Here is a 12555-nt window from a genome sequence, read left to right as displayed (position 1 = left end):
AGTTTGAGACCAGCCTGAGCAACATAGTGAGAACGCGTCTCTACCAAAAATAAAAAAATGAAATGGGCATGGTAGCACATGCCTGTAGTCCCAGCTACTCAGGAGGCTGAGGTGGGAGGATTGCTTGAGCCCAGGAGTTCAAGGTTGCAGTGAGTTACAATTGTACCACTGTACCCTGAGTAACAGAGTGAGACCCTATCTCTTTTAAAAAAGAAAAGATGCAACACGATTTCATAAACACTATCTTGGGAATTAGAAGTCTCAGTTTTTCACTTAAAAAAAAAAAAAAGGGCCGGGTGTGGTAGCTCACGCCTGTAATCTCAGCACTTTGGGAGGCGGAGGTGGGTGAATCACCTGAGATTGGGAGTTCGAGACCAGCCTGACCAGCATAGAGTAACCCCATCTCTACTAAAACTACAAAATTAGCCAGGTGTGGTGGTGCATGCCTGTAATCCCAGTACTCGGGAGGCTGAGGCACAAGAATCACTTGAACCGAGGAGATGGAGGTTGTGGTGAGCCAAGATCGTGCCATTGCACTCCAGCCTGGGCAACAAGAGCAAAACTCCGTCTCAAAAAAAAAACCAAAAACAAAAAATACAAGGACTGGGCGCAGTGGCTCATGCCTGTAATCCAGCACTTTGGGAGGCCGAAGCGGGTGGATCATGAGGTCAGGAGTTCAAGACCAGCCTGGCCAAGATGGTGAAACCCCATCTCTATTACAAATACAAAAATTAGCCAGGTGTGCTTGCGGGCGCCTGTAATCCCAGATACTCGGGAGGCTGAGGCAGAGAACTGCTTGCACCCAGGAGGCAGAGGTTGCAATGAGCCGAGATCGTGCCACTGCACTCCAATCTGGGCGGCAGAGCGAGACTCTGTCTCAAAAAAAAGAAAAGGAAAAAAAACAACACGCAAGTTGAAAGGAGATTAATCTATATTTCTTCTCAACTCTGAAATGTGGTTATTTTTCTTTAATTACGGAAAATTTCAAACGTACATCAAATTGTATGGACATAATGAACTTTCATATACCCATTTCCCACTTTCATAATTATCAACCTGTGGTCAATCTACTTGTACTCCTTTTATTCTACTATCTGCCCTCTAGATTTTGAAGCATATCCAAGGTATCAGATTTTTTTTAAACATTATCACACCTAAAAATACCCAATTCCTTAATACCATCAGATATAGACAGTATTTAAATATCCTCAGTTACCTCATTACTGGCTTTTTTTACAGCTAGTTCAAAGGATGATCCAAACAAGGCCCACACTTTAAGTTTGGTTGATATGTTTTTTAATAAAGTCTCTTAACCTATCGTCACCCCTTTCTCAGTTTTTTCCTATTTGCCATTTATTTTTTGAAGAAACCAGATACATTGTCCTGTAGAGTTTCCTGCATTCTGGATATGGCTGATTGTATCCTTGTGGTATTATTTAACATATTCTTCTGTGTCCTGTATTTCCTATAGATGGGTGTTGAGAGTTTAATCCAATTCAGGTTCATCTTTGTTTTTTTTTTTTTCTTTTTTTCGGAGCCATCTCCCTTTTTGTAACATTAAGATATATCAATGGGGCCAGCTAGATTCATCCATTACAAAATTCCCCACTGGCTTTTCATGTAAGGCTTTTAGCAGCCATTGATAACACTCAGACCTATTGTTTCATTAGGGTCTGGATAAGGCTGATTATATCCTTGTGGTATTATTTAACATATTCTTCTGTGTCCTGTATTTCCTATAAATGGATGTTATATCGAGAGAGTTTAATCCAATTCAAGTTCATCTTTTTTTTTTTCTTTTTTCTTTTTTTCGGAGTCATTTCCCTTTTTGTAACATTAAGATATATCAATGGAGCCAGCTAGATTCATCCATTACAAAATTCCCCACTGGCTTTTCATGAAATGCTTTTAGCAGCCATTGATAACACTCAGACCTATTATTTCATTAGGGTTGCAAATGATGATATTATAGTTCTACTTGTTAGCTAGAATTATTTCATAAAGAACTACTTCTTCCTTATTAATATTTGAATACCCTGAGGTACAGTTTATACAAGAAAATTAGGATAAATGCTTGTTTCCTTTTACCTAGCAGTTTTCATAATGAGTTGATTCCTAAGCATCTCCACAAGTAATCAGTGAATCTTGTTTTTTTAAAAAATTGTTAGGAACTTATTGATTTAAATATATTTGATGTGTTTCAGTTCTCTACAGATGTTAATTTTTTAATACTCAAATTTTCCCCTCTTTGGGAAGTGAGAGCCCTTTTGGGTTGGCTGCTGAGTCCTTTTCATATAATCTTAGCAATCTTTGATGGCTCCCTTGCTTTTGGTATGGAAAGCTTCTCTAGTGTATTTTATGCTCCAGGCTTGGAATCAGTCGTGTTTCCAAAGAGCCCTGATTCCTTTTCATGAAATTCTATTATATGTCCCTAAATATTGGCCAGCTATTTAGCTACAGCCTGGGATGGCTAGTTATGAAAAGGCATTCAAAGCATCATACTTAGTGACTGGTTGTGATCAACTTTATCAGTCTGTTCTTAGGAAGGGAAACCAGTGGTTTAGCCTATTAGGTTGCTATTCAGGAACAAATTTATTTCTGGGAGGAGAGAGAGTAGAAGTGTAGTCAAAATGTAAAGACAGGTGAATGTGAAAAGCAGGGTTCCCCCACAAATACTGTCTTTTTATTTTTATTGATACTTATGTAAAAGGAAATAATGTTAATACAGATAGGCTATAAAAGTTTTTTTTTTTTTTTTAAAATAGATGGGGTCTTGCTGTGTTGACCAGGCTGGTTTTGAATTCCTGGTCTCAAGCGATCCTCCCATCTCAGCCTCCCAAAGTGCTAGGAAGGATTACAGGTGTGAGCCACCTCGCTTGGCCCAGATATGCTATAAAAGTATTCAGAAAATAATGTATCTCTCACATAATCCCCCTATTCTATACTCATATTTTAAAAAGTAAAGTTTTTTTCCCATATTTGACACTCTATTTTTTGTGATTAAAAAAAAAAACTGCTAGGATGACAGCAGAGACTTATCTAAGTGGAATGAACTTTGTCCTTCTCGAAGCATATGAAGAGCTAAATTGAAGAAATAGCCACCTCTGGGCCACCTGACTGGGAACATGTAGAAATCCCAATCAGTTAGCCCAGAGGGGGCTATTTCTTCAATTTAGCCCCTTTTCCTTTATCTCCTCTCTACTTCTCCCAACCTTCAAATTGCCTTCCACCCCCTTTCTTCTGTGAGTCTTTTCTCCCTGGGACTACAAAGTTTTAGATGTCTTCACTAACCCTGTGGTGTTATGACAGCTGTCTGTTTGGTCTTTTCTCCCCTAGAATGAAAGTCCCTTAAGCCCCAAACTTAAAACATAAAGGATATCCTAAAGGTAAACATCACCTTTTAATTGCTTGTATCCTGTGTACTTTGAAAAACTGCCCATCCTTCCTGTGCTAGTTTTGCTGATCAGCACATATTAAAGGTAGAAAAATATTTTAGGCAACAATTTTAGATTAAATGAAGTTGCCATTAATAAACTTTTTCAAAGTTCTTTGAGAAATTAAGATAAATTTCCAGAAACAAATGAAGAAGGTACATTACAGGAATCAAGATTTCTGTCAGTTCTTTCTCAATGCTGACCATCCTCATTGAGTAAAAATCTCCAGAGAAAAAAGGAGAGCTACTATGGAAGTAAATGTAGCGAATGAAAATGTGTTCAGACACATTTTTCTTGCTCTCAAATTTTATACATTCTTATGTTTTGAGACATCTAAAGTCTTAGGGTGAAGAGAATAGCTGATTCTAGTTGACTTTCCAGTATCTTTTTTTTCTTCCTTAAGGTAATTTGGGCTATAGTTAGCTAAATAGTCATTAGCATCCTGTCAATTTTTATAGGAAGCAGTAATATAAATTACAATGTTATTTGGAAATTTCTCTAATCAGTTTGATTATTTCTGTTTTTAACATAAACCAATCTAGGATGTAAAGCAGGAGTTAATAAAGTTGGTTAAGGCAGCAGGATTTTCATCTTCCACAACTTCTACCAGCTGGGAAGGAAACAGAGCATCACAGACCCTCTCATTCCAAGAAATTGCCCTTCTTAAAGCTGTACTGGTGGCTGGACTGTATGACAATGTGGGGAAGATAATCTATACAAAGTCAGTGGATGTTACAGAAAAATTGGCCTGCATTGTGGAGACGGCCCAAGGCAAAGCACAAGTACACCCATCCTCAGTAAATAGAGATTTGCAAACTCATGGATGGCTCTTATACCAGGAGAAGGTGAAGTACTCATTCCTAAATTCCAGTATTCAGAGCATTATTCTACAAGTCATTCATAACAAGTTAGGATGCCCTAACAGGTATTTTATTTGGTTCTCAAATTGAGCTATTCATTTTTGTTAATATTTGAAATCAAGATGCACATAGCTTTTCAAACAAAAGAATGCTTATTTTCTCTTCAAAAAAAAATTAGTAAGGTTTCTACTCTGCCCATCATCTTTTCTACTTGGAATAAAGACAGTAATAGCAAATTGATGTTGATTAATAATGTATCAATCTCCTGAGTATTTCATTAAAAGGTGCTGTCTCAGAAGGGAATAAAAGACAAGTTGTATGTGCTATTTCCAAATTAGGGGAATATTGAATGGTGTAGTAGAACTGTGGATGATTTGCAACAGTTTCGGTCAAGTATCACCTAAGATAATTTAATAACAAATATTTATAGATTACAACGAAAACAACCTTTTAAATTGGAGCTGCATGACCACTCCATTTTCTTATTTTTTAACATATGGTGAAGGTTAAGATGGCATTTTCTCTTCATATTTTGGATTTTTGTTACCTGTCTCATTTATACATTTTTAAGGCAGTATGAGAAGAAAAGGGAACATAAAAAATTGAAACATAATTCTTCTCCCTTTACAAAGAGTGCCTCCATTTTGTTTCTTGACCTTTAAAATAACAAAGATCCGTAATTTCAAGCACTGACTTGAATAACTCTCAACATTTATCAAACTTAAATGTAAAACATGAGAAATTACTGATTGACGCCCGTAGCTGAATATTGGTCTAGAAACCAGAAACTGAAAGTTAATCATCATTTTAACATTAATTATTTAATATCATTAGCATTATAAAATTGCTTGTACCTAGTTTCCTTTATGTTCAACGTCTAACTCAGCCTTAGCAATAATATTTACAATGCCTTTTTATAGTATAAATGCACAGATGGTAATAGTAATTACTATAAAATTGATAAATTATGCACATAAGAAAATGAAAATGTAGCTTTACAGATACTCTTGGCTTAAAATGTAGAATAATAAATTGTAGAAAAATGCTTACTTGAAAAAGATAAATGACTTCCTTCTATTTTTATATTTTGAAATTATTTCCCCTCCTTTTTCCCATGTAGATAAGGTATGCCAGAGTGTATTTGAGAGAAACTACCCTAATAACCCCTTTTCCAGTTTTACTTTTTGGTGGTGATATAGAAGTTCAACACCGAGAACGTCTTCTTTCTATTGATGGCTGGATCTATTTTCAGGTACATAGTACAACTGATTTTGTTGATTATTAAAAATGTTCAACCTTCAGTACCATTGAGGTACATTTTTAAAATTTTATTGGAGTCTGCATAATGTCTTCTTATAATACGAGTTAAGTAGAATTGCTTATTTTATCTTGCCTCTGTGGTTTTAAATCTGTTAAATTTGAAAATCAAATTATATTGCTATTACAAATTCTATTTATTATTAATAACAATCCTAGCTTTCTATGTGTTGGGTACTTCAATAGTTAACTTTATATGGATTTTCCCAAATTAATAGCCTAACAGCCTTGTTAGGTGATTTCTGTAGTTTCTTTTATATAGATAGAGACACTTAAACACAGTGAGAAGTTAAATAATTTTCCCAAGATTTACATGGATTGTTACTGAAAGAGCAAGATTCAAATCTAGGACTATTTGATACCCAAATTTATTCTCATTCCACTACATTGTGGAATAAAAAGGAGTAAAAAGACCAAACAGATTTATAGTTTATTTCATACTGTTGAATTCTTCTCTGGAAAAATCAGACCAACCTATGCTTATTTCTAGCAATAAGTTTATCTGTTTTTCTGTACTCCCATCAAGATTGACCAGCTTAAACTAAACAAACCTGTTACATTGTTAGGTTATTCTATGACAGCCGTTCCTCTAGGACTGGAGAGGTGAATTTTAAGTGCAGCTGTACAATTATATGCACTTTGTGCAAAGAAATTGGGGTGGTGAAAATGTTTTATAACTGGATTGTGATGGTTGCACAACTCTATAGATTTACTGAAAGCTATTGAAATTAGTGAAAATGAGTGAATTTTTAGGGTAAGTTATATCTCAATAAAGCTGTTTAAAAAAATTTCCCACCCCAGGCCAGGTGCCGTGGCTCATGCCTGTAATCCCAGCACTTTAGGAGGCAGAGGCAGGTGGATCATGAGATCAGGAGTTAGAGACCAGCCTGACCAACATGGTGAAACCCTGTCTCTACTAAAAATACAAAAAATTTTCCAGTCATTATGACGCGCACCTGTAATCCCAGCTACTTGGGAGGCTGAGGCAGGAGAATCACTCTGAACCTGGGAGGTGAAGGTTGCAGTGAGGCGAGATTGCGCCACTGCACTTCAGCCTGGGCGACACAGACTCCATCTCAAAAAAAAAAAAAAAAAAATATCTCCCCAAAACTGTAGTCTTAACTTCCACAGAGTTGATATAAATAGAGAAGAAAACAATTATTGGAATAATAGTTGCCTTATTTTGGGAAGAGTTACCAGATTTAATAAGGAAATTGAGAGGTTTGCATGCCTAGCTAGCAGAAATAATTTGTAGTTTTCCCATTGTGTTTTCCATTAAAAGCAAGACGTGCTAAGGCAGATTGTAGTATATGCTTGCCTTGATTTACTTAAACACATTCACACTCCCCTGGATTGACTTTGTCCATTTTTTTCATCTCCTCTTAACAGGCCCCTGTAAAGATAGCTGTCATTTTCAAGCAGCTGAGAGTTCTCATTGATTCTGTTTTAAGAAAAAAGCTTGAAAATCCAAAGATGTCCCTTGAAAGTAAGTGTTTGCTTATAATGTAAGTGAAAGACAGTATACACAAAAGTATATGTGTACCTATGTATGTATGTGTATACATAGGTACACATTTAATTATAATTGGTTTTGGAGATTATTTTCCCTTCTTGGTCTATAGGGTTTAAATTCTGCAGACATCAAGGACTGATAGAGGATGAGGCAGTTACACAGGGAATCACAACATTAAGCTACAGATACCACAGACATAGGTCTTGCCCTTAAAGCACACAACGATGAGCAAAACGTGGATGTATGTATGTATGTGTATACATAGGTACACATACCTATGTATTAATGTGTGGAAAAACTTTCTTAAGAGGCCAGGCACGGTGGCTCACGCCCATAATCCCAGCACTTTTGAGAGGCCAAGGCAGGAGTTTGAGACCAGCCTGGCCAACATGGGTGAAACCCTGTCTCTACTAAAAATACAAAATTAGCCGGGTATGGTGGCGGGTGCCTGTAATCCCAGCTACTCGGGAGGCTGAGGCACAAGAATCACTTGAACCTGAGAAGCATAGGTTGCAGTGAGCACCAAGATCATGCCATTGCACTCCAGCCTGGGCAACAAGAGCGAAACTCCATCTCAAAAAAAAAAAAAACTTTCTAAGAGAAAAACTGAAATATTCTAGAAATTATTTTTTTGTAACATTGGAGTATACTAAAGCATACTGAAGTTGTAAAAAAATTCCATCTATTTTATGCTGAATTCCATCAAACTCAATTAGTGATTATTCACAACCTAATTATCCTCTTAAGGTTTAGTTTACTCCTGTCTCTTAAACTTCATTTCTAAACTTCTAGCCATTTCATAGAAAAAAAGGTTAATAAAACTGAGCATAGTAAACTTTGCTACTTATTAGCATTTTAGTAAACTGGTAACATAGCTATTATTTAAAAAAATAATAAGCCAAGCATGGTGTCATATGCCTGTAGTCCCAGCTACCCAGAAGGCTGAGGTGGGAAGACAGCTTGAGCTCAGGAGTTAAAGTCCAGCCTAGACAACATAGAGAGACTCTGTCTCTAAGAAATATATGTATATAAACACATACCCATATATGTATTTGTGTGTGTGTATATGATTTAGGGACTTTCTGTTAGGTTTGTTTCAGCATGATTTTTCCACTGTGTGTTTCTTTCAAATGCAGAGCTATTTCTCTGTATAAAATAAACACATTATCCTTCAACAGAAATCTGAAATGAGTCAGGCATGGTGACGCCTGCCTGTAATCCCACCACTTTGGGAGGCTGAGGCAGGAGGATCACTTGAGGCCAGGAGTTCAAGACCAGCCTGGGTAACATAGGGAGATGTCATCTGTACAAACAATTTAAAAAAAAATTAGCCAGGCCTAGTGGCATGTACCTGTTGTCTCAGCTACTTGGGAGACTGAGGCGAGTATCTGCACTCCAGTCTGGGTGACAGAACAAGACCCCGTATCAAAAAATAAGAGAGAGATCTGCAATGGACACACCTGAGTTTGCAGTTTGCCCAGTGAAGTGTTTCTCAAACTTGCCAAATCATCAAAATCATCCTGGCAGTTGCAAAGAATACAAGGTCCAAAGACCTACCCTAGACATACTGATCTCTATGGGAGAGGTCTGTGGCTATATTATTTTTAAAATCTTTTATTCTGTAACACTTCCCCTCTAAGGCTATCCCCTTTTTAAATGCAGTTAACTATTTTTAATAAACTGAGTTGTTTTTCTGGTAGCATGTCCCACATTTAATATTTGGTTAGTTACATACTCATGCTTTAACATGTTCCTGCATTTCCTATAAACTAGTAGTTATATTTGGAGGTATGATTAGAATAAGTTTTGAGAAAAATAATACTTTCTAGTTGGTGCTGTATTCTCCCCATTGCATCACATCAGGAAGCACTTAAATTTGGTTGTCCTTTTAATGTTAAGAATTGATCAGTGACTTCAGTAGGATTGTACTGAACAAAGTATCCCCAGTTTATTCTCAAAATTATCCCCAGTTTATTCTCAAGTCAGGCAAGTTGGGGGAGCTCCTGATCTAGTTCTGCTACCCTGAAGCCTCATACTCTTGTGTTTTTTTTGTATAACTAAATATGCATAAGCATTAAAATGTATTAATTTTCCTATATTGCTGGAAGTAGATCAGGTCTTAACATATTAAGACATGTGGGCTCTTTTCTCAGGGAGCTTTGTGCATCACAACTTTGCCAATAGAAAGAATTACATTTTATAAAGTATAGGTTGAACCTCAGCTTTTAATTAAGCAAAATGAATTTTTGAAATGATATCAGTGTTCCCTTTGCCATAAGAGAGAGAGCAGAACTTACCGTTGGGTGTAGTGTATACCTTTGACTTGGGAGGAAGGAAGAAGTATGTTAGTGCTCTCTCTTGGGTTTATAACAAAAAGTTGGTAGAATGCCAAACATTTGAAAAAGAAGTAACTGAACTTACTCTCGTACTTTCTTTTACTCTCTCTTCCTCAATTTAAAAGTCGTGGTTCTTGGAGCCAGGTATGGTGGCTTGCACCTGTAATCCCAGTTACTCAGAGGGCTGAGATGGGAAGATTGCTTGAGCCCAGGAGTTCAGAGCTGCAGTGAGCTATGATCACACCACTGCACTACAGCCTAGGCGAGAGTGAGACTCCATCTCTTAAAAAATAAAAAAGAAAAATGTTCTTTCTAGACCTGCCATTGTTCCAACTTCAAACAAATGACCTCTCTTTTTCCCCTCCCTCCCACTTTTTTGTTGTTTTTAATGCCACTGTAACCATTGCAACCATTGAAAGCCACAGCATTTTCTGAGTATCTAATGTAAACGTAGAATTTCAGTTTTGCAGCCCTGATAATTGTAACTTTCTAAAGAGTGGTTATGAGGTCCTTAGGAAGTCACAATTTCAGAGTAACTACCAAGTAGAAGCAGTTGTTAACAAAACCCCTTTAGCAAATAATGCAGCCTTTTTTGCTCTGTTTGTCAAATTAATTGGTATTTGATTCCTTTGTTGTGTAGAGTGGTCTGTCACTTCCCCATTGACACCTCTCCAAGAGCACTTCCCTGTTAGAATTTTTTGCTTCCTTTGGACTAAACATGGAGAAACTGATAACAGTTCTTTCTTCCTTCCTTGCTTATACTTTGGAAATTCTTCCATACTCTGAAGAACACTGAATAGTCAGTAGAGCCTTCAATATATTTCAGCCAAGTGAAAAAGTTGAGAAACTTACTTTCTTCAAGGAATTTTTAGAGAATAAAATTTATAATTCCTTATAAAGAAGTAACAGTTCACATCATATTATCTCTTTGGGGTTTAGCCTATACAAATGTTATCTTTTTTCAAAATGTTAACTTTTGTCAAAGTAGGTATGGCATAACCTACAGCAATAATTAAAATCTGTGTGGGGCAAAAAATATTTATAGGCGTGTCTAGATTTATTACTGGTGTTAATTCTGTATTCTAATGTAAAAAATGTTAGTGACGTATACCTCTTATTTACATGTGTATACATTGGAAAATCAGACAATGTTGCATTTATTCGTGGCATTTTTTTTTCTTCCACTCAGATGACAAGATTCTGCAGATCATTACGGAATTGATAAAAACAGAGAATAATTGATGCTGAAATTCATGGTCAACTGCTTTAAAAATTAAGATGAAGATACAGTCATGAAATTATCTGAAAATGGATCATCACATTAAGTATTTCATTACTTAAAATGTTGGTACTAGCCATTAACTTAAAGGTGGTGGGAAAAAAGCACATACTTTAAATATGTGTAATTTTCTAGTTCCTTTTTAATGATGATTATTCTGAATGTATTTGCCACTACATTTACAATAAATTCTTTGGTATCATCCATGTTTTGTTCATCGTTGTGTGCTTTAAGGGCAAGGCCTATGTCTGTGGTATCTGTAGCTTAATGTTGTGATTCCCTGTGTGGCTGCCTCATCCTCTAAGAGTCCTTGATGTCTGCAGAATTTAAACCCTATAGACCCAGAAGGGAAAATAATCTCCAAAATCAATTATAATTAAATTTCCATGAAAAGGAACAACTTCAGAAGTCAGTTATTTAGTATTTGATACTCAATTTCAAAGCCTAAATAAGTGCACTATTAATAGATTCCACCTATTTCAGTAACATACAGAAAACATAAACATGTAGATCTGGAGGACAGGCAGGATTGACTAATACTCCTGTCAGCCTTGCATTGTTTTTCTCAAGCTACAGCTGTGATATCCCTGCCCCTGAACCCTTTTTGTACACATGATTGAACTGGTAAGGTCAGTAACTTTGAGATAGTGAAGTATGCTTAGATATTTTTCATTGGTCCTATTTGTTTTGCTTACTGACGATCTTTTGAAATTCTATTTTTATTACTTAGAGGGATTTCTCTTCATTTCTTATCAATAGATTGTTGATAAACTTCAAATATAGTCCCTTTTAGATCAAAAGGCAGAAATTGCATCTGAAAATAAAAAGATTAGAATTTAATAGGAACCTAGTATAACTGCTTGGCTCTCATAACAGGGATATAATTTTAATATTTTTTGATGAACAAATAAAACCGTAACTTGGAAGTAAAAACAATACTTAGTAGCAATCTCTAACTTGAGGTTTCTACTTGCAATGTGGCAAGGGAATTGAGAGCAAGGAGTCAAATGTGACCGTGGTTTGGAATCTCTAGTGCCATTAATAAAAATGGGCATGTCAGGAGAAGGTGCTAGATTGGGTGTTGAAGGCAATTCCTCTTGGGATACATGGAGGCTAGTACCCCAAATTTGTCTATTAACTCATATATAGACAACCTATGAGGTAGGTGCTGTATTAATCTACTATTTGTATTTTACAAATGAGGAAACTGAGGCACAGATAAGTGAAATAACATGTCTGAGATCACACTGATAGTAAGTAACAGAAGCATTATGGCTCCAGTACTATTTAGATTTCTGAAATGTAATTATTCCTTTGAAATGTGAAACAGTGACTCACATCAGGTAAGGTCATAGGGTTAGAGTCTTCTACACAGAGATGATAATTAAAGATGGGGGAGTTGAGGTAATCACCAAAGGGGTAAGAAAATCAAAGTCTCTTACCTCTTTCATATTCTCAGCCGTCACTCAGACCCAGATCACCATTGTCTTTCACCTACACCACTGCAGTATCTCCAAACTAGGCTTTCTCCTCCTTTTTATAGTTCTAATCCAAAAAAGAATATTTTTAAAGGGTATCTGTGTCACTTGGCTTCCCATTGCTCTTAAAATTTAAAGTTCTAAACATGACCTCCAAAGCTCTCTAACTGATCTGGACCTTGCTATCCTCCAATCTCATCTCCACTCTTTCATCTCATGGTGCTCCAGCCACACTAGGATCCTTTTCAGTTGCTAGAAGATGCCAAGCAGTTTTTCTGAGCATTAACACATGGTGTTCTCTGCCATAATACATTGCTTCCGGTTCTTTACCAAACAGA

The 12555-nt window shown here is 36.4% G+C and overlaps 1 protein-coding gene across 2 annotated transcripts in view; it reads left to right on the top strand.

Moving 5' to 3' along the window:
• The window catches only part of DHX29 (DExH-box helicase 29), a 59037-nt gene extending 48092 nt beyond the window's left edge, over positions 1–10945 (top strand). The window contains exons 24-27 of one of the 2 annotated variants that reach the window (XR_004429827.1): positions 3977–4359; positions 5415–5546; positions 7001–7097; positions 10650–10945. Coding sequence is in view for 1 of the 2 variants with exons in the window: in XM_033179572.1 (XP_033035463.1) it covers positions 3977–4279; positions 5415–5546; positions 7001–7097; positions 10650–10702 (585 nt within the window). In the remaining variant the exon portion in view is untranslated. The remainder of the gene's footprint in view (positions 1–3976; positions 4360–5414; positions 5547–7000; positions 7098–10649) is intronic. The other variant, XM_033179572.1, reaches the window with a different exon arrangement.
• The last annotated feature ends 1610 nt before the right edge of the window (positions 10946–12555 follow it).

This window comes from Trachypithecus francoisi, unplaced genomic scaffold, assembly GCF_009764315.1.
Source record: "Trachypithecus francoisi isolate TF-2019V2 unplaced genomic scaffold, Tfra_2.0 Lachesis_group2, whole genome shotgun sequence".
NCBI classification, from domain to species: Eukaryota; Metazoa; Chordata; class Mammalia; order Primates; family Cercopithecidae; genus Trachypithecus; species Trachypithecus francoisi.
This window is presented reverse-complemented; position numbering and strand designations above follow the sequence as displayed.